The following is a 20,646-nucleotide window of genomic DNA, read 5'->3' on the forward strand; positions in this document are numbered from 1 at the left end:
TCCCCGTGAGCTCTCCTTTCCGCGTTCCCCCACAACACGCTGGCACCCACAAGATGTCAAGAGTGTGTGTGTGTGTGTGTGTGTGTGTGTGTGTGTGTGTGTGTCTGTGTGTCGGGGGGGGGGGTCACAACAAGGTCTGTGCGGTTCCCTCCCGACGGTTTTCGAGCTCCTCTACCTCGAAAGTTACTTGGGATTGAGTAAAGAGACCCTGTCCCCAAATGCGGGATCAGAGGACGCGAGGGGCAGAAAACCCCAACCTGGCTTCTCGCTGCACAGAGGCGCGCACATCCCCAAAGGGCAGTGCGCGCGGCCGCCCCTGGGGGCCAGCCCTCTGGCGCCTCCAGGCCCCCTGCCCGGCCGGGGCCCTGGGCCGCTCAGGGGAACGTGGCCTGGAGAGGGGCGCGCGCCGCCGGGCCCAGAAGGGGGGCTGCTCCGGCCAGGGGTCACACTCGCCTCCAGCACCTCCGACCACCGTGACAGTGTCCCCAGGCAGCCCCAGTGCATACACACCCGGGGGCAGGAAGTTTTTATCCCCCCCTCCTTTTTTTCCCCCTGGAGCAGCGCAGGCGCAAGGGCTCCTGCAGCCTGCGAGTCCAGACGCGGGAGGCTCCTGTCTCCGCCGCCGCCGCCGCCGGAGCCGAGCCCAGCGTTCCGGGTTCCGGCCCCGCTCCCACGCCCGGCCCGGCCCGGCCCCGCGCGGCGGCCAGGACCTGGGTCTCCCTTCAGCGCCGCATCCGAGGCGCTCCCGCCCGGCCCGGCTCTTACCTCCGGCCGCGCGGCTCCGGCCCCGGCCCGACGCGCAGAGAGCCCGGGGTCGCGGGTGGGCGCAGGAGGGCTGATGGAGAGCGGACGGCGCCGGCGAGTAGCGGTGGCTGGGGCCGCTCGGGTCCTGGCCGGAGGAAACGGATCCAGGTCCTCCTCCTCGCGTTCCTGCTCTCCGCCTTCTCCCCTCGTTCTTCCTCCTCCTCCTCCGCCGCCGCCGCCTCCCGGCAGCCCAGGGAGGATGCCCGGGAGAGGGAAGTCGGTCCTCCTGCCTGTCAGCCTGTGCGGCTATGCGCGGTGCGGCGCGGCTCTCATCGAGGCGGCGGCGGCGGCGGCGGCTCCGGCAGCATCGCCCCCGCCCTCTCCCCGCAGCCGCGGCGGCCGCGGGGTTGGGGCTGGCTCCGGGCTCGCGGCTCGGGCTCCGGGCGGGGGCTGCGCTCAGGCGCGGCGACCGCCGGGGCTGCGGACGGGCGCTGCGGAGCCGGGGCCGGGGCTGGAGCTGCGGCGAGATCCGCGGTGGCGGGGACGGCGGCGGCGGCGCGGGGGCTGGCGCGGCCGCGGCGCGGGGACCATGCTCCCTTCTGGCTCGCTCCGCTCCGGGTACCGTCTGCTTTAGCTGCGAGGGAGGCGGGCTTCGGCGCGCAGCCAGGGGCGGGCGGAGCCAATCACGGGCGCCCGAGTGGGCGGGGGTGGCGGGTGGGGGAGGCGGGGCCCCCCGGCCCGGCCCGGCCCGGCCCGGCCCGGCGCGGCGCGCAGCTCCCCGGGCCGGAGGGATCCCTGGCCGCGGCGCGCCCGGTCCGGAGCTGAGTGCTCGCGGGTGCATCTGTCGTTCCGTCCGTCCGCCGCCCCCGCCCCCCGCGGTGGCCCCCGGCTCGCCTGGCTCCACGGCCGCGCCCGGCAGACGCACGGCGCGTGGCACGGGCTTCTCCGCCGCTGCCTCCCGGCCCTGCCGGCTCAGGGTTGGGGGACCGGGACCAAGGCGAGCTCCCCGTCTGCTCTCAACACCTGAGGAAACTGGCGGAAAAGTTTGAGAAGGAAAAGTCCAATCGTCTTTCAGCTTCCGACCTCCTTATAACACTCCAACCTTGGAAAGAAGCAGGAATTGCCCACCCCTCTGAAGGACCAGGGAGAGCCCTGCAAATAGTGTCCACCAGCCTTCTGAGTCAGCCCTGCCTCTCCTCGAGGAGCGCGAACTTTTCTGTTCATACTGACCCTTAGGAATCCCCGAAGCCTTCTCTGTTTAACAGCCTGACCAGCCTTTGATGTCTACACTGACTACCCACCCCCACCACAGCTCGCTGGCTCTCACACTGTCTACACTGATTTCTCAGTCCCACCCCCTGTCGGTCTACACGTGCTGTCTACACGGACCCTAACTTCTAACCCTAATAGAAGAGATTTGGCCGGAGGCGTGTGGGACCCCCAATGAGGGCTTTTCCCTTATGCTAGAATATTCCACTCTGGGCACAATCTTCCCCACCCCTGACTGCTCTCCGGGTCTGGTTTTTATTCCCCAACCTCTCCCTCCTCGCCTACCTCCCCTTTACCTGGTTTTGAGTTTCAGAGGAAATATCTGTACTCGTCCTCCTCCTCCACCCCCGCCTGAATGTAAAGGCCTGAGGGCCTTATCCTTATCCTCCACCCTCCCTCTGCTTCCCCAGGTAAAGGCCTGAGGCCTTGCTAGAAATTCGGGAGAGAGTGCGGTAGGTAGTGTGGGGAGCTGGCTATGGAGGCCCAGGTGGGAGGAGCTGGCCTGGGGAGGGCTTTGCCAGTCGCTGCCCCCATCTGCCAGGGCCAGGGAGGACTGCGCCGGTAAATCCCTTCCTCACAGCTCCCCCCTGTGATGTCTGATCCAGGCCTCTGCTCTCCTTGGCTGTAAACTCAGCGCACGGATTGTGTCTTCTTTAATATCTTGTAGGAAGCAGAGTACAGTGTCGTGGCTGATAAATAATAAATAATAATAATCTATTGAGGGTAGCAGGAGCACTGTCAGAAACAGAATGAGGACGCCGGGGAAATGGCCCACTGGTGTCAGAATAACTGAATTTCCTGGAAAAAACATCCAACAAAGTTTGTGTGTGTGAAGCCGGGGACTCGGGAGGGGACAGAGCGGAGCACTTCAGGGAGGAAACCACCCTTCATGAGGAGGACAGCCGGGAAAACTGGCGTGTCCTTAAGAGAGCATGACAGAGGTGCCAAAGAGGGGAGCAGGAGTGGGAGGAGGAGGAGAAAAACTCCCCAAGGGTCCTCAGACAACACCTGAAGGTGATTGATAGCTTTGGCTTGAGTACTATGTTCTTAAAATGGTGAATGAAAAGTGATAGAAGACTACCAGATAGCAAAATGGAAAAAAGAGGGATTTCTTGGGATTTCAAATTGATACACAGGTCAACTCAACGCAAAAAGAAGGAGAACAAAGCCACAGGCGTGTATCTGTTCCTCCACGCTGTAGGAAGCTGTCCTCTGAGATAATCTCCATGGATCCACTGACTGAACATACAAAAGTCCACCCAGCCGCCTTCTGGAGTAGCGCCCTATGAGACAGCCGTAGGCACTACAGAAATGTGGCCAAGGTTTGCAGGGTCTGGGATAGGTTAAGATCTGGCAATGTGAGGCACTCACAGTGTCTTACAGATGATTTTGAATGATCCTCAATTGAAAGAAGAAAATAGGCACTCCAAGAATCCTTCTTCAGCTCCCTCTCCAGATGAAGGAGAAAGGATGCTCCCAGTTTCCCTGCTGGCAGGATCAGAAAAGAGAGCTGTGTTGAGTTCTCATCCAGAGGAAAACCGCCTCGGGCTGTGGTGGTGCGAAGGGTGCTGGTTCTGGAGCACCGTAAAGTCTTCAGGGCTGGAGTTTGGTAACAGCTCACCAAGTGAGCCAGCTTGTCAGGGAGAATGAGAAAAGCTGTGTGAATTAGACTCCCAGTGGGCTTATCTACCCTGTCCTCACCCATCCTCGTTTTATCCCTCAGAGCCTGAATGCAAATAAGGATTTCCAGAGTTAGATACCAAGGCCTTCCTTGTCATTAATGCTCTGCCCAGCTGCCCTGCTGGGAGCTGTTTAGTGTGGACACAGTCATTTATGAAGGGTCTGCGCTGGTCTGCACATGAACTCCATTTCAGAGTGCTGTTGTTCACGTGATCTGTCCCAGCGCATCTAGTGTCTTGGCAACATAAACTGGATTTGCATTGTGTCAGGAGTCTCCTCTGTCTCTCTCTCTCTACGTAGATCTTGCTGCAGTCTGGGATCTTTTCTGGGTCATTCTTTGCTCTGCTCTGTGGCCCATGGGATGGGCCCCGTGATTGGCATGGATCTCTCTGTGTGGTTCATGGGACTCGTGTGTTGTGCCCAGGAACCTCTTCCACCATGGTCAGAGATTTCTCCATGAAGCACAGGATCAACTTGGTGGTGTGTACTCCAAAAGCCAACCCTCCCTGTCCTGAGCCCCAAGCTGGGCACTGGGATCAGGGCTAATGTGTACACTCCAAGCAGATGGGTAGTGAAGGAGCAGACTCATAGTGCATAGGGAAGTGGACTGGAACACTCCAGAACATCCATTCCCCACTCAGATCACAGACCATTATCTGTGCAGTCCATCAGACAAGGACTTGTGCTGCAAAGGCCACTGTCACCTAAGGAGGAACCAGAGGAAGTCACATCAGGATCACCTGGGGCGCCACATGAACCCACAGTGGCCAAGGTGGACTTCTGTCCTTATCTGTGTTTATAGTAATAGCCACAACAAAAGGACCTTTACCCAGTGGCTACTATGTGTCAGCACTGTGCCAAGAACTCTACCCATGATATCCTGATAATCCTCACAGCAACCTGTGGAATCGGTATTATCAGCCCCAAAACTGAGTTCCAGAGAGGTAGGTGATGAATGATGAACCGAGTTCACCGGAGGGTAGATGAGCACCTGCAATCACACAGTAAGTGACAGTGCTGGAATTTGAGCCCGGTTTTCCCAAAGCCTCTGTTCTTTTTACCACACCAAACACACAAATGCAGTTTCTTTTGTCATTAGCCCAGTGCTTTTCCCTTGGCGTAGACACAGTGGATGCTGATTTTTGCCTTCATCAGCAAAAGTCTTTACCCCAGACACATAACTGGAGATCAGTCTTAGAACAGAGAGCACTAATGCAGGAGAAGGGCATGGGCCCCTTTGATTACTGAACACGCAGGTCACTCGGAAGAGTGGAAGCCTCATCAGAAACCTCCGGATTTGACAGGACATCTGTTTCTAGGAGCACAGTGGGTGTAAACAGAGCAGCTGCCAGCCTCTGTCCTGGTTGGGGTTTTGTGTTTGCTGGGTTTTTTTGTTTTTTTGTTTTTTTTTAAAACACATTATGCTCTATTAGAACTACCCCTATTTGGCATCAAAAGCATTAATAAATCCCACATAAGGCACAGTCCCTCCAGTGGTTAATCAATCCATAAAAATCTATTTAGCACCTACTGTGTGTCCAGCATTTCAATCCCACGACGTTGATTAAAGCAGGAAGTAAGGAGTCACAGCTGCCAAATTTTCACCACGGCCACCTGCTCTGTGATGTGTCACAAAGGCATTTGCCAATCATGCAATCAACCATTTACTGAGAACCTGCTTGGTTGCTCAACTCTGTGCTGGCAACTCTCAGGAAGACAGGGAAGGTATAAAGCGGCTTATATGCCAATCACTTTTACCCTGCCTATTTTCCAAAAGGTGGTCAAGGTTTCCTATTACAATACTTGGCTCTTGTTCTTGACAAGGGTTAAGGTAATAGCAGTTGTTATCAAGAAATATAACTTAGTGCTTACCTGTGGGGAAGAGACTCTCAAGTGTTGTGGGGTTACAGAGACGATTCCGGATGGCTTCCTGGTGGAGGAAGGTCTAAGAGTGGACCTGAGGAGAAGGCAGTTTCTGTGGGAGGCAGAGGGAGCCCAGACCAGGCAGAGGGGAAGGCAGAGGCCAGGAGGTCGGGGGAGGGAGGATTGCTGGATCGCAGGACTCATTACCATATGATCCTTTCTAAAACGTGACTTGTTAAGTCATTTCCTTTGGGTGAAAGTGAAAGTGTATTTTCTTCCTCCCTCCTCCCCCCACCCCCTGCCCGCCAAATCAGTGAAATATTAGATTCTAGTAGTCAGAATGAAACCAGTGGTGTCTTTTTTTGGCATTCTCAATGGCAAGAATTCAGCACCTTTTTTTAGTACCACTTGTTTGCAGGTGGCAGGAGTGCTAATTAAACGGAGCCACTAACAATTTTCCTGGGTGGCTCTGACTCCCAAACTGACATGAGACACTGCTTGGGCGTTTTAAGAGAGCAGCTTCTGCTCTCTCCATTGGTAATGTGATTCTTCATCCATGGTGTCCGGAGGAATGGACTGAAGAGTTGCTCAGTATATATTTATTGGTTGTTAAATTGTTGACAGTGATTGAAATGTCACTTTCCTTTTTCAGTGTTAAAGAAGGGGCCGGTGTTCCTCTATGACAGATTATTAAAAATAAGACCCAGATGATTGTTAGGATAGATTGCAAGGAAAATTTAGTTTGAATTTTAGAGTGATTTTTTTTTTTTACACTCATTGAAGCATGTTCACTAATGATACAATTCAGGAGACTTTTTTTTTTTTTTGAGACAGAATCTCACTCTATCACCCAGGCTGGAGTGCAGTGGCACGATCTTGGCCCACTGCAACCTCTACCTTCCAGGTTCAAGAGATTCTTCTGCCTTAGCCTCCCACGTAGCTGAGACTACAGGTGTGCACCACCACGCCAGCGAATTTTTATTTTTATTTTTAGTAGAGATGAAGTTTCACCATGTTGGCCAGGCTGCTCTCGAACTCCTGACCTCAAGTGATCTGCCTGCCTCTGCCTCCCAAAGTGCTGGGATTACAGGCCTGAGCCACTACGTCTGGCCAAAATTCAGGAGACTTTTGAGAGATGATTGAGCCCTGATAGCTCTTGGCATAAACGTATTTTTAAGCTGTTTTTAAGAAAAAAGAGGTAAGGTTCCCACCTACCTCCTGTTCAGCTTTAGAATCCATCAGTGCCACTGTTTCCATCTCCCTCTGGGTTTTCAGTAGGACTTAGGGCCAGTATCAGGCTTGTGATTATGGTCATTTTGGAGCCCCCAGTAGGGCCAGGGGAAGGCCAGTGACCACTCACCCAGCACAAGTGGTGACTGCTCTGCCTTGACTGTCCCCAGGACAAGGGCCCTCCACTGTCCTCTGCCCTCTGCTGGGACCCAGGCAGCCTGAGAGGGAACCCAGTCCACACGGGCTGCACGTGGAGCACAGCAGGAGGAGACTGGATGACCTCGTGGAGTCTTGGCAGTGAATCTCATTTTCATCAGCAATTTATTGAACACACCTGGGTCCAGGGCTCTGTCTCCAGAGTTACTGGCAATCACCGTACCCCCACAACTGAAGTAGCCTGTCATGGTCACAAGCAAATGACAGCCTGTCTTCCAAGACACACATTCTCTATTCTCCCTGCAGATGGAAGTGTTGGGGGTCACGTTTCATGCAGCCTCAGAGTTTGAGATTAACCTTGGTTTACGGTGTGAAGTATCTAATGGTTTCAGCTATTTTGGGTCCTCTGGACTATGTAAATCCGTGTCTCCTCTTCATGTTCACCCCTACCAGAATCTGTGAAGCTGCACACGTTTTCTATGCTGAGGGGTCCAGGGGGAAACATCTGTGAGACCACACCTAGTGGAAACATGAACGTCAACAGCATTGCTGAGGCTTCACGCCCAGGGAACAGAGGGTGACAAGGAAGTGATGATTTCACCAGGGTACCTGCTGAATATTTACTGAGGGTCTTAAAAATAGCCTAAAGTCTGTGATACAAGCCACCATCTGGTCCAGGTGTACCTTACTGTAAGAAAATATGATATATGAAAATTCAAAATTGTAAAGCAGAAGGATTTTCTAGTTTGCATCACAAAAGGATGCATGGGCTTCCCTTGAGTGAACCTATTCCCTTAGATACTTAATCTGTGGCTGATTTACTGGAAATTCAGTTCACATCCAACTGGTCAGAAACACACTAATTTATTTTCATTTATTTAAGATGTATCACCTACCTACTTCCAAGAGGCCTTGAGCAACTCACAGGTTAAAACATGGGGCAAAAGAAGCCTTTTAGGAATGAAACAGAACAGACAGGTGATGAGGTAGAGGCCTCAGGCACTCACGATGAATGGTTTGCCACAATTAGGCTCTAAGGAAAATAGTGCAAGTATGCCGGGTTACCTGACTGTATAAAGAAAGGAATATTTCTATCAGGTTATAAAATGTTTTGAATAGTAACTGCTTAAAAATCAGAGACTATTACAAATGGAAGAATGTAGTATTGTTGAGATAAAAGGTTTCTCCTCAATTTTTGCAATCTACTCATCTGACAAAGGGCTAATATCCAGAACCTACAAAGAACTCAAACAAATTTACAAGAAAAAAACAAACAACCCCATCAAAAAGTGGGCAAAGGACATGAACAGATATTTCTCAAAAGAAGACATTCATACAGCCAACAGACACATGAAAAAATGCTCATCATCACTGGCCATCAGAGAAATGCAAATCAAAACCACAATGAGATACCATCTCACACCAGTTAGAATGGCAATCATTAAAAAGTCAGGAAACAACAGGTGCTGGAGAGGATGTGGAGAAATAGGAACACTTTTACACTGTTGGTGGGATTGTAAGCTAGTTCAACCATTATGGAAAACAGTATGGCGATTCCTCAAGGATCTAGAACTAGATGTACCATATGACCCAGCCATCCCATTACTGGGTATATACCCAAAGGATTATAAATTATGCTGCTATAAAGACACATGCACACGTATGTTTATTGCAGCACTATTCACAATAGCAAAGACTTGGAATCAACCCAAATGTCCATCAGTGACAGATTGGATTAAGAAAATGTGGCACATATACACCATGGAATACTATGCAGCCATAAAAAAGGATGAGTTTGACTCCTTTGTAGGGACTTGGATACAGCTGGAATCCATCATTCTTAGCAAACTATCACAAGAACAGAAAACCAAACACCGCATGTTCTCACTCATAGGTGGGAACTGAACAATGAGATCACTCGGACTCAGGAAGGGGAACATCACACACCGGGGCCTATCATGGGGAGGGGGGAGGGGGGAGGGATTGCATTGGGAGTTATACCTGATGTAAATGACGAGTTGATGGGTGCAGCACAGCAACATGGCACAAGTATACATATGTAACAAAACTGCACGTTATGCACATGTACCCTACAACTTAAAGTATAATAATAATAAATAAATAAATAAAAAAAAAAATAAAATAAAATAATAAAAAAAAAAAAAAAAAAAAAAAAAAAGGTTTCTCCTCTAGACTATTGGAAACAAATGCTAACTGTGGAAAAGTAGTAACGCTATAGGCCTGTTATGTTAACATTTTTCACTACTCTCAAACCCTTACAAAATATTTATCAGACAATTTTTGTTAAAAAAATTTCAATCCTTTGTAGATTCATTTATTGCAGATTCAGGGAAATGATTGCAAATCAGACACATCTCCTTTAGGTGGCTGTGAATTTTCCTAGAATGCAATGAGTATTTTCTAGTTAAAGTCTAAACCCTCAATAATGTCGATATGGCTTCAGGACAATTTCAAAATTAGAGAGTTCTGGCTAATGTAAAATTTCACTAGATACACCCAGAATTTAAATAGGAAAATAGACAGGTTTAGGAAAGAGTCAGAACAAGATTTGAAATCTAAGATATTTCTATACCAATCTACAGGTAAATTCTTTTTTTTTTTTTTTTTTTTTTTTTTTTTTTTTGAGACACAGTTTCACCCTGTGCCCAGCCTAGAGTGCAGTGGTGCGATCTTGGCTCACTGCAACCTCTGCTTCCAGGTACAAGCGATTCTCATGACTCATCCTTCCGAGTAGCTGGGATTACACGAGTGTGCCACCACACCCGGCTCATTTTTAGTACAGATGGGGTTTCTCCATGTTGACCAGGTTAGTCTGGAACTCCTGGTCTTAAGTGATCCACCTGCCTCGGCCTCCCAAAGTTCTGGGATTATAGGCGTGAGACACTGTGCCCGGCAGTCTACAGGCAAATTCAATTAAACTGAATTTGAGATTTTAAAAGGGTACAGCTATGACTTATCATTATCCTCAAGGCCAGTTTTACTGGGAATCAAAATTGAGGTGTGGCAGTTCATGTGTATGTATTGTTCAAAAGCAATGGAACGTTGAGTTGGGGCGACAGTACGTGAAATAACGATGTACGAATGATGACAATGTCAGCAAAAGCAGATATTAGTTCAGCACTTACTATGCAACAGACACGGTTTAAAACTCTATTTTTCTTATTTCTTTTTATTTTAAATATTTAGTAATATTTAAAAATATTACGTATTTTTATATGTAAATATGTACATATTTAAATATGTAATAATTTTCATGCAGACATATAGAAGGAGGGAGTCCGGTTAGATGAAGGCTAAAGCTTCATCTGTCTCAAAACCAGAGTGGAAGTTGAACAGTGCCTTGCTCTAGGAAGCTCCGGGCATTCCTAGATGATGGCTGCATCTTGCATGCTGCTAAAGTCTGACCTAAAGGAGACTGAAAGATAAGATGAGAATGAATGAAAGAAGCCCAACTGTATTAGTCATTTATTGCTGCCTATCAAATTTGCCCAAAACTTAGCAGCTTAAAACAAACAAGATTTATTTCCTCACACTGTCTGAGGGTCAGGAATCCAAGAGCATTGTGGCTCGGTGGTCCTGGCTCCATGTTTCTCACAAAGTTGCAGTCAGACGTCAGCTGAGGCTACAGTCTTCTCGAGGCTCTACTGGGGCTGATGGATTCACTGCCAAGTTTACTCGCATGGCTGTTGGCTGGAGGCCTCAGTTCTTTGCCATGTGGCTCTCTTTACAGGGCTACCTGGTTTCTGCCTGAGCAGCAAGTGTTGAAGGAGAGTGAGCGTATGAGAGAGCAAGAGAGTGAGCCCAATCGTGGACTGACCACACAGTTGACCCTGGTTGACTGTGAGAAAGGACACAGGCTATGAACACCAGGAGGTGGGGATCATTGGACGCCATCTTGGAGGCTGGCTACCTCAACAATCTTCTTAGATTCCATGATTTCTCGACAATGGAAGGATGACAGGATGTACTTCCCAGATTTCAGGAATTCAGGCTTCTGATGGTCCCCAAGAAATCAGAGGACATGAGACTCCAAAAGAAGAGAGATGGCTCAAGAAGGTGGGAGAACTCCTGGTAAAATTCCAAATGTGTAAATTGCCAGTGCTCTTGAAGAGAAATAGTAAGGTGGGAACAGGTTGCTGATGAGACCAGGGCAGCTCCTGGAGAAGCTCACCTTTGAGTAGAGCTGGCAAAAGGGAACAAGGAGCATAGTGTAGCAGAGTCACACAAACCTAGTTTGCTAATTAGGTCTAATTAATTAAGGCAGTGAAATTGTAAGGATAACAACAACCAAAAAAAGCTTTCTTTTTTTTTTTGGCATGGGCAGAAAATCAAGAAAGGAACTTCTCTATGGCTTCTGTGGAGTCAACTCTTCCTGACTGCCTGACTGCCACGAGGTACCAGGTAAGGTGTAAGGTACAAAGTACACAAAGGAAAGGTCACTGCCCTCAGAGGTCTCCCAGTCAAATGGGAAGGCAAATGCAAAATGCCATTCAGCATAATCAATACCATAATGAGATTCTGGCCAGGAAGGTCAGGGACACGAGGAAAGGCTCTGCAGTGCTACCTGGGGCAGGTGAGTCAGGGATGACCTGGCCGAAGAGATTACACTTGAACTGAGTCTCAAAGGATCAGCAGGAATTTGCCAAGTGAACCAAAGGAGAAAGGGCAAAGAAAAAGGAGACACACAGCACAGAGGCATGAAGTAGCTGGGCAGGCTGGGGGAGCTGCCAGTGTTTTATATGATTAGAGCAAGGTGGAGGAGCAGACAGGGCTGGGGAGGACTGTGGAACCCACTTTGCAAGGCCTTGGGTGCCTGTACTGTGAGTGGACAGGGCGGTGTTGGTCAAAATGGGGTCTTACATCAGAATCTCTTGGGAGGTTTGTGAAAATGCAGATTCTTAAGCCTTATCTTATGTCCATATGGGCAGACTGCTCAGCATAACTCTCTTTTCTTCCTGAGCTTGACTACATTTCCCAGCATCCTTTGGAGTGAGACTATCCTTGCAGTTAGACGATTTTCTAGTCTCCTTTGCAGGTAGGTGCACTCATGTGACTGAGATCTAGCCAATAGAATGTGAATGCAGCTAATGCTTGCCATTTCCAGACCTGAGTCATTAAAATTGCCCTGCACCTTCTCCATGCACTTTTCCTTCTCTTTATGTTTTTGCACAGGGATCTTGGAAGCCCCATGTTGAAGGTGGCAGAGCAACAAAAATTGAGGAAGCCCTGAATCCCTGAACTATTATTTGGAGATGACCACCCACTGATCCAGAACACTCATTATTGGGCTTTAGGAGAATGAGAAATTCTGTCATGCTTGAGACTCCGTACATCTTTGGATTTGTTTTAACTGCTAGTTTTACCCTGACTAACATGGCAATTGACAGCCTCTGAGAGGAGATTTGGAGAATCTGCTTTTTTAACAAGTACCCCAGGGGAGTTTGAGAATCACTGCTGAAAGCCAAGGGGAGCCAGTCACCCAAGGATTTAACGCTGACCAAGGAACACCACGCTATTTACATTTTAGAATGACAGCAAGGGAGCAGAACTCTGCTCCCTTCTTCTTTGCCAAGGAGAACAATCTATTGACTCAAAAGAAAAAGAAACTTTGGTAAGAGAAAATTGAAGCTCTAGATGAGTAAAAAGATTCTAACAGTACCAAGCTGCCGTAAATGAGCTCAAGTCTCTTGGCCAGGACAAATTACACTCCAGGGAGTAGAGAGAACTCGCCTCTGAAGCTGTAAAGCCTCTGCTGATAATCTTTACAGAACATGGAGACTGTGAAAGAAACTGGAACGCTAGAGATGGCAAAATATAGGTCTGATTAGTAAAGAGGGGGAAAGCTCCTGCAAACTACAGAAGTGGGGCTCTCCTATCCATCCTCATTAAGTTCTCTGATCAGACTACTTAAGGCTGACTTGTGAGCACGTGAAAAATGGAGCAGAATCCTCTAGAAGCCTGTGTGGGTTCTTTAAGAGCAAGCCACGACAAGGTAACTGTGTTCCCAGTTTCGTGGTGGGCTTGCTAGATTATTATGTCAGGGAATTGTGTTAGCTATGGTAGAGACAAAGTACACCTCGGCTTGTCTGTCTGTCAAGGAATCTCATGATAAATTTGTGCATGAGATGAAGTAATTTCAGCTGCAGACCAGCATGCCTGTTAGGTGGATTTAGAACTGTTTTTATGGCCATTCCCAAAGATGCTAGTCAATGTCCTTGCGGAAGTGCATTTCTAGTTGAAGGCACAGTCATTTTCGCATTTGATATTTTTATTAGTGTGTGGACATAGATGACTTAGTTAATACCTGACACATTTGGAGACGACATGCAGAGAATACTTTGGTTGACACACCAGGGCCCAAAGAACAGACTACAGTGCTAAGCTAAATGTGATGATATAAGATGAAACAGGAAAAAAAAAAAAAAAAAAAAGATGAAACAGGGAAACGGTAGGGTGAGATGCTCCCGTCCAAATAGTCCCTGTGTGAGTGCAGGGCCAAGAGGAAAAATCATCGGCAGAGAGAAAAAAAAAACAAGAATCTCAGCTGACAGTAACACGGCACGTTGTTCAGCTGCTCTAAGCCCATTGTGGCCTTGGGTTGAATTGAGGGAAGCATGAAAGAGATGCTCTTGACACCTGAAATGTTACATTTGGTGGTGAGTTCCCCTTTGTGAGATGCCCGAGAGTGTGGAGACGAAGATGAGCGATGTGTCTCGGGGAGGGAGCTCTGAATCCTGTCATCTGAGAAACATTTAAGGAACTGGAAGAGGTCAGTCTGAAGGTAAGAAAACTCAGAGTTTAGGTATGAAGCCTCTGGGGTTAGCTGAGACCTGCATGCAATGATCCGAAGGCATGTCATTAGCAGAGGGGCCCTGGTTTCGGGAAAGGCCTAGCAGGCAAATTTCAGGTCCACCCCAGAGTGACCCTTCTATACCCATCTCACAGCTTCCTAAAACAGAGGAGCTTCTCGGGGTGAGAGCGCCTGTCAGTGGAGATGACCGAGTGGAGAGAAGAAAGTCCCTTGGAAGAGCTGAAGGCCTGTGATGGGTGTTTGGTCACAAAGGAATCGTTAATGTCCCTCCAGGTATTAGTAGCTACTAGCACTGGCTGCACTTGGAGACATTTTAGAATGTGCTGGGCACTGTGCTAAAGTAGGCTCAAAGCCCCATGTAGTTTTCTTTTGCTCCTGTAGCAAATTACCCCAAAATCTGTGGCTTAAAGCAACATACATGGATTATCTTACAGTTCTGGAAACCAGAGGCCAAAATCGAGGAATCTGCAGGGCTGTGTTCCTTCAGGAGGCTCTAGGAGGCTTCCCTTGCCTTTTCCAGCTGCCAGGAGCTGCCTGCACTCCTTGGCTCTTGGCTCCTTCCTCGGTCTTCAAGGCCAGCAGCAAAGTGTCTTTAACTCTTTCTCTGACCTCTCTTCTGCCATGGCATTGCTATCTCTGACTCCGAACTGCCTGCCTCCTTCTCAGAAGGACCCTTGTGATTATGCTAGGTCCACCCAGCTAGTCTAGGTCCCTCTCTTCATTTAAGCAAATCTGTGAAGTTCCTTTTGCCATATAAGGTAACATATGCACAGCTTTGGGGAATGTGGAAGACAACATCTTTGAGGGGCTGGTATTCTGTCTACCTCAAGTCCTTTGAATCTCGCTTCCATTCATTTAATCTCTCATTACCTTGAAGAGTTGGGCATCATTTCCACTGCACAAATAGAGAAACAGAGACACAGAGAAGTTAGGTAAACACACAGCATTGCCATAAAATGGTGAGACTGGGATTCGAATCTGGTTGTAACTCTCAAAGCCAGACCCTTAACCACTCAGATGCTATACTGTGTGTGTTATTATTGTTATTAGAGTCTATAACTCTAAGCACTAGTAATTGCTTTTCTTTAATGGTGTTAATTTAGTGGTGACATTATTGCAGCTTGTTTTTTTCCAAAATGTAACATAAGTTAGACACTTCTGGCTAATATGAAATGTAACTGACCTCCCCCTGTTCTGTCCTTAGCATCCTCAGCTAACAGCTTTCTCCCCTCCTGGATTTTGTCACCTTGGGCCTTCTCAGCTACAGGAGTTTGAAGCAGTGTTATTTTCTGAATTTGGATCTGACAATCTTTGTAGACTAAAGGTTACACAGCTGCTAAAGTTTGTTTTTAACCCAAAGTAACAGAGTTGTCAGGGAGAATGTAAAAAGATTCTAGAAATGCAGGTTAAAAACCTACTGATTCTTCCAGGCAGCAGGAAGCGCTCTGTGATTATGGCATTTAGGCCCTAGGCAGGCATAGAAAAGCACAGATCCGGTTGAAGCCCCCACTCCTCCTGGAGCTTAGGAGGGCCTATGGAGGTGGGCAGTGAGCAAGTGGCTGGGACAGTGAGTGTGTCCCATCTCTTCTGTGGGCGTCCTTCCAGTGTGCCCAGCCTTGGCCATTTGGAACCACAGAGCACCATCCACCCTCCAGCTGAGGCACAATTCTCTCCGTGCTGGGCTGGACTGGGCTGGGCCCTGGGTCCAAGTTGAGCTGGATGTGGGCTGCTCAAAGCCTGTTGGACAGAGCCTCAGACACAGGTGGAGGGGTCACTGTGATGCCAGGAAGAGGTTGCCAGACTCCAGCAGGTGGACGAAAGAGTCCACAGGGTGCAGGACAGGCTTGCCTGGGGTTGGGGGGCTGTGCACTGACTGTGATGCAAGGAATGGCTGGATGGCTGGAGAAAAGGGGAAGGGCCTCCTGTCCACTGGATTCAGATCCTATTCAACTGCAGGGACCACGGTGACCCTCCTGAATGATGCTTCCTCTATGGGCCACACGGCAGTGCCATGGCCTCTTTTATCAGGCCTATGTTATAGGTTTGGTATTGATGGAGCACCTGGATTCTAGAAAGGAAGGAAATGAACATTTTTGAACCTATTCTTTTTGCCAGGCACTGGACCAGGAAGGAGAAAAATGGGGCCCTTTCTGGCCAAGTGCTTTCACTGACTCCAGGTACAAGGAAGAATACAATATGATTCCTGTCCTCAGAGATGGAAAAGTTCGCATGCCTGTGGATACTAGCCTTTACACAGACAACATAAGGACTGAACAGCGTGGTAATTAATGAAGATGAAAGAAGTAGAAAGAGTAACAAGTAATAAGTGAGAATAAGTATTAAACTAAGTACTGACTTTGGGAGTACCCAGGCTCCATTTTTATGCCAAATCTCTGGTGTTAAGGCATAAGAGATACTGTGTCCCCTAAAAGGGGATATGTTCTAAGACATAGCACAAAACAGCAGAAAAAATAACGTTCTGCTGCTGACTTGTGTTCATTTATCAACTTGTGGGCCACTAGGACTCTTGAATCTTCTTTCCCCATATTTGCATCTAATTAGCATTTGCATAGTTGCTGTCTTTCCCTGAAATGTTTCTTTCTCAACACTCAGTATTGCCATAACAAGATGGGGAAATAGAGGAAATAATTTTTTAAAAATGTTCAATTGATTTCCTTTTTTAAAAAGACACCTTTTTTGAATTATTACATATCATAAAATTCATCTGTTTTGTGTGTGCAACTCAATGAATTTTAGTAAATTTACAGAGGTGTGCAGCCATCACAACCAGTTTTAAAACATTTCCATTACCAGAGAGAATAATTTAGGGGCACAATCCAATGAGTGTGGGCATATTTAACCCACTTGAGCATGCATTTCTGAAACTGTTGTACTTAAGAAAATCTGTCAGCAAATTTTGAGTTGCTTCTTGATATACTTTTGCAAAACAAAGTAAAATGCAGCAGAAGGAAGGATCTCTGTGCCTGAAATCCTGAGAAACCATTATCTATTTTGCAGATCACTTCATTAATAAACAGATTATTACAAAAATAATTATTTTCGAGATGACATGTTTTCTATTGGGACACATAAAAAGTCTTTAAATTTGCTCTTCAAAAAAATCACTTACACCCACAAAACTACTTCAATCAAGAAAGTAAATCTAGGTATGGGAAAACCATGGCAAAAACAGCTTTACCTTTTTGTCTTTAAAATTTAGTGTATTAATTTTCGTTCGGATTCTCTTTTCTCTCCTGATTGTTTGGAGGAAGGATTTCTCTGGTGAAAAGTACCCCGATCTGATGCCTTTGCAAAAGCAGTCACCCCTCTGGCATGAAAGGCACCATTCAATCATCCAAACTCTTAGAGGCGAAGGGTACACTGAATAACGAAGGCTCAAATGGTTTCTATCATATTGTAAATACCCATTTTAGAAAACCCAATAGTCAGAAAGTTGAGAATCTGTTGCTAGCTTCTCTGTTGGGTACTCCGCTGCTTTCATGGGTGGATCCTTCTGATATGGCTTCTTAGATGGGGGTCAAATCCCCTTCCTCCTAAAATCCCACACCTTATCCTCCTTATGCTGTAGGTCAACAGATAGAGAGAACTGTCTCTTCCCAAGCGGGAGGGGAGTCGTTCTTCCAGTCGAGTATTGGGAAAAACGTGATCCCAGGGTCAAGCTTTTAAAGTGCTCTCAAGTTCTATTATAAGGATATGAAGGGGTAAATATTGTGTTGCTGTTTACTTTTATTAGAAAGACACAGACACCCAGAAACAACCTTGCATCAGAGACTTATTTAATTTTTATTTTATTTTATTTTATTTTTGAGAGAGAGTCTCTCCCTGTCACCCAGGCTGGAGTGCAGTGGCGCAATCTCTGTTCACTGCAACCTCTGCCTCCCGGGCTCAAGCAGTTCTCCTGCCTTAGCCTCCCAGGTAGCTGGGATTACAGGCGCCCGCCACTGTGCCTGGCTAATTTTTGTATTTTTAGTAGAGATGGGGTTTTGCTATGTTGGCCAGGCTGGTCTTGAACTCCTGACCTCGGGTGATCAGCCCACCTTGGCCTTTCAAAGTGCTGGATTACAGGTGTGAGCCACTGTGCCTGGACTAATATTTATTTGTAAATTTAAAAGGTTGACATTATCATATATTCAGAAAAGTACACAATTTTAAGAGTACAGCCTGATAAATGTTTACATAGTAGACAAACTCATTTCAAGATAGGTAACATCACCCACATCCCCAAGGCTTCCTATGCTCCTCCCACCTGTTACCTCCACAAAGTAACCGACATCTGCCTTTCATCAAAATGGTTTTGTTTCATGAATGGAATCTCACACAGTATTATTTTTTTGTATCCGACTTTTTTCGTTCAACATTAGTGACTGAAATTCATTTATGTTGTTGCCTAGAGGAGTAGTTCAATGTTTACATTGTTGTATAGTATTCCACTGCATGAATACACCGTGATATATTTAATGTTTTTACTATTGATGAACATTTGGGTAGCTTCCAGTGTTTTTTAATCTCTTAGAAATAGTTTCCCTAAGAACATTTCAGGGCATATTCAGTATGTCTCGGTAGTCATTTCTCAGATTGAATCACTGGATCATGGCAATGCAACATTCAGCTTTAGTGGATAGGATGATAAAGACTTTCTAATTCTGGCCAGCTGAGGTGGCTCATGCCTGGAATCCCAGCACTTTGGGAGGCTGAGGCGGGAGGATCACTTGAGTCCAGGAGTTTAAGACAAGCCTGGACAACATAGTGAGAGCTTGTCTTTACTAAAAATAGAACAAAGAAAAATAAAGGCTTTCTAATTCTTGTGTCAATATTTGCAAGTTGTATGTGTGCTTTTTTTAAAAAAAGAAATTGTGTATTTCATCTAAATTGTCAAATTTTGGGGCAGAAAGTTGTTCAGAACATCATCTCATTGCCACTTTGATGCTTGTGTGGATTTTTAGTGATGGCACCTTTTTCATGATTTATATTAGTAGCTCATTCCTTCTTTTTTCTTGATCAGTCTTTTGAGAGATTTGCAAATTGTATTAGTTTTTTTCAAAGAACCGATTTTTGGCTCTGTTGATTTTTTTTTCTATTTTATGTTTATTTCATTTTTTGGCTTATATTTTATGATTTTTTCCTTCTAATTTATTTGTCTTAATTTGCTGTTCTCTGTCTCCTAGAAATAGTCACTAGATCAATGATTTTCTCTCATTCTTTTTTTCTTAAAATACATATTTAAGGGTATACATTATTCCTTTAAGCATAGTTTCAACTCTATTCTACAAGTTTTAACATGTTGGTTCTTCATTATTATTCAGTTCAGAATACTTTCTAATTTCCATTAAAATTTTAAATTTCTGATTTGTTGTTTGGAAACATGGCTTATTTAGAACTGTTATTTAGTCATTTTCAAACATTTGGGGATTTAAAGAATGTTTCCTATTAATTTTTACTACATTTTCACTCTTGTAAGAGGACATACTCTGTATGATTTCAGCCCTTTGAAATGTACTGAAATCTGCATCATGACTCAGAATATGATTTATTTTGTTAAATGTTCCACACACACTTGAGAAGAATGTAATCCCATTATTGTTGGGCTCCATGTTCTGTATAAGTCACTAAGTTCACCCTTGTTTATCATCTTGTTCAAGTCTGTATCTTTACTGATTTATTGTCTGAAAGTTTATTCTATCAGTTGCTGAAAGATGTATTTGAAATCTTCAACTATGATAATGGATGTGTTTTTACTTTTACTTTTGTCAGTTTTTGCTTTGCACGTTTTAGGTTTTCTTTTTAGGTGCATACAAACTTCAGATTATCAAATCTTCCAGCTGAATTGACTTTTTGTCATTATGAAATGCTCCTCTTTATCTCTGGAGATACTTCTTGCCTTACAGTCTTGCTTTGTCTGATATCGGGATAGCTAAGCCAGCTTTCTTTTGGTTAGTGTTTTCATGGCAAATTGTTTCTGTTTCTGTCTGTTGTAAGTAACATATAGCTGAGTCTTCTTGTTTTGTTTGGTTTTTCTAGTCTGGCAATCTTTTTACTTTAATGGATTATTGAGTCTAGTTAAATTTTAATACATTCCTGATATTTTTGGTATTCATTCTGTGATTTTATTATTTGTTTTTATATTTGTTCTATTTACTTTTGTTCCCTTTTTCTCTTTGCAGCCTTCTTTTAATTGTTTTTTATTATTCTATTTCCTCCCTCTATTAGTTTGTTAGTTATACATTCTTTTATTATTTGTTCAGTATTACCCAGAGTGGGGAATGATGAACTTCTTCTGTAAAGGGTTAAATAGTAAATATTGGCCGGGCGCGGTGGCTCACGCCTGTAATCCCAGCACTTTGGGAGGTCGAGGTGGGCGAATCACAAGGTCAGGAGATCGAGACCATCCTGGCCAACATGGTGAAACCTCGTCTCTACTAAAAATATAAAAATCAGCTGGGTGTGGTGGTGCACACCTCTAGTCCCAGCTACTCAGGAGGCTGAGGCAGGAGAATCACTTGAACCCAGTAGGCCGAGATTGTAATAAGCCGAGATCGTGCCACTGAACTCCAGCCTGGTGACAGAGCGAGACTCCATCTCAAAAAAAAAAAAAAAAAAAAAAAGTAAATATTTTAGGCTTTGAGCACCACCTTCAGTCTGTGACTTTCCTTCTTCTTCCCAATCCTTCTCCTCCTCCTCCTCCTCTTCCTTCTCTTCCTACCCCCACTATTCTTTAAAAATATGAAAAACATTCTTAGCTCTTCAACTGTACAAAACAGGCTCTGGGTTTGATTTTGGCAATGGTGACAGTTTAACAACCTGTACTAGAGATTTACCATATGTCTTAACAGAATTTACCCTTCAATTAATAA

At 46.1% G+C, this 20,646-nt stretch overlaps 1 protein-coding gene across 3 annotated transcripts in view; it reads right to left on the reverse strand.

Annotated features, from left to right (window-relative positions):
* KLHL29 (kelch like family member 29) overlaps positions 1–5,864 on the reverse strand; it is a 327,580-nt gene extending 321,716 nt beyond the window's left edge. The window contains exons 1-2 of one of the 3 annotated variants that reach the window (XM_077960077.1): positions 1,251–1,371; positions 766–983 (exon numbers count right to left, since the gene is read on the reverse strand). In XM_077960077.1, the coding sequence (XP_077816203.1) occupies positions 766–983; positions 1,251–1,335 (303 nt within the window). In that variant the 5' untranslated portion in view covers positions 1,336–1,371. Of the gene's footprint in view, positions 1–765; positions 984–1,250; positions 1,372–5,565 lie in introns of those variants that run through there. The other 2 variants (XM_077960078.1, XM_077960079.1) reach the window with 2 other exon arrangements.
* Positions 5,865–20,646: the final 14,782 nt, after the last annotated feature.

Source organism: Macaca mulatta, chromosome 13 (assembly GCF_049350105.2).
Source record: "Macaca mulatta isolate MMU2019108-1 chromosome 13, T2T-MMU8v2.0, whole genome shotgun sequence".
In the NCBI taxonomy this organism is placed as follows: domain Eukaryota; kingdom Metazoa; phylum Chordata; class Mammalia; order Primates; family Cercopithecidae; genus Macaca; species Macaca mulatta.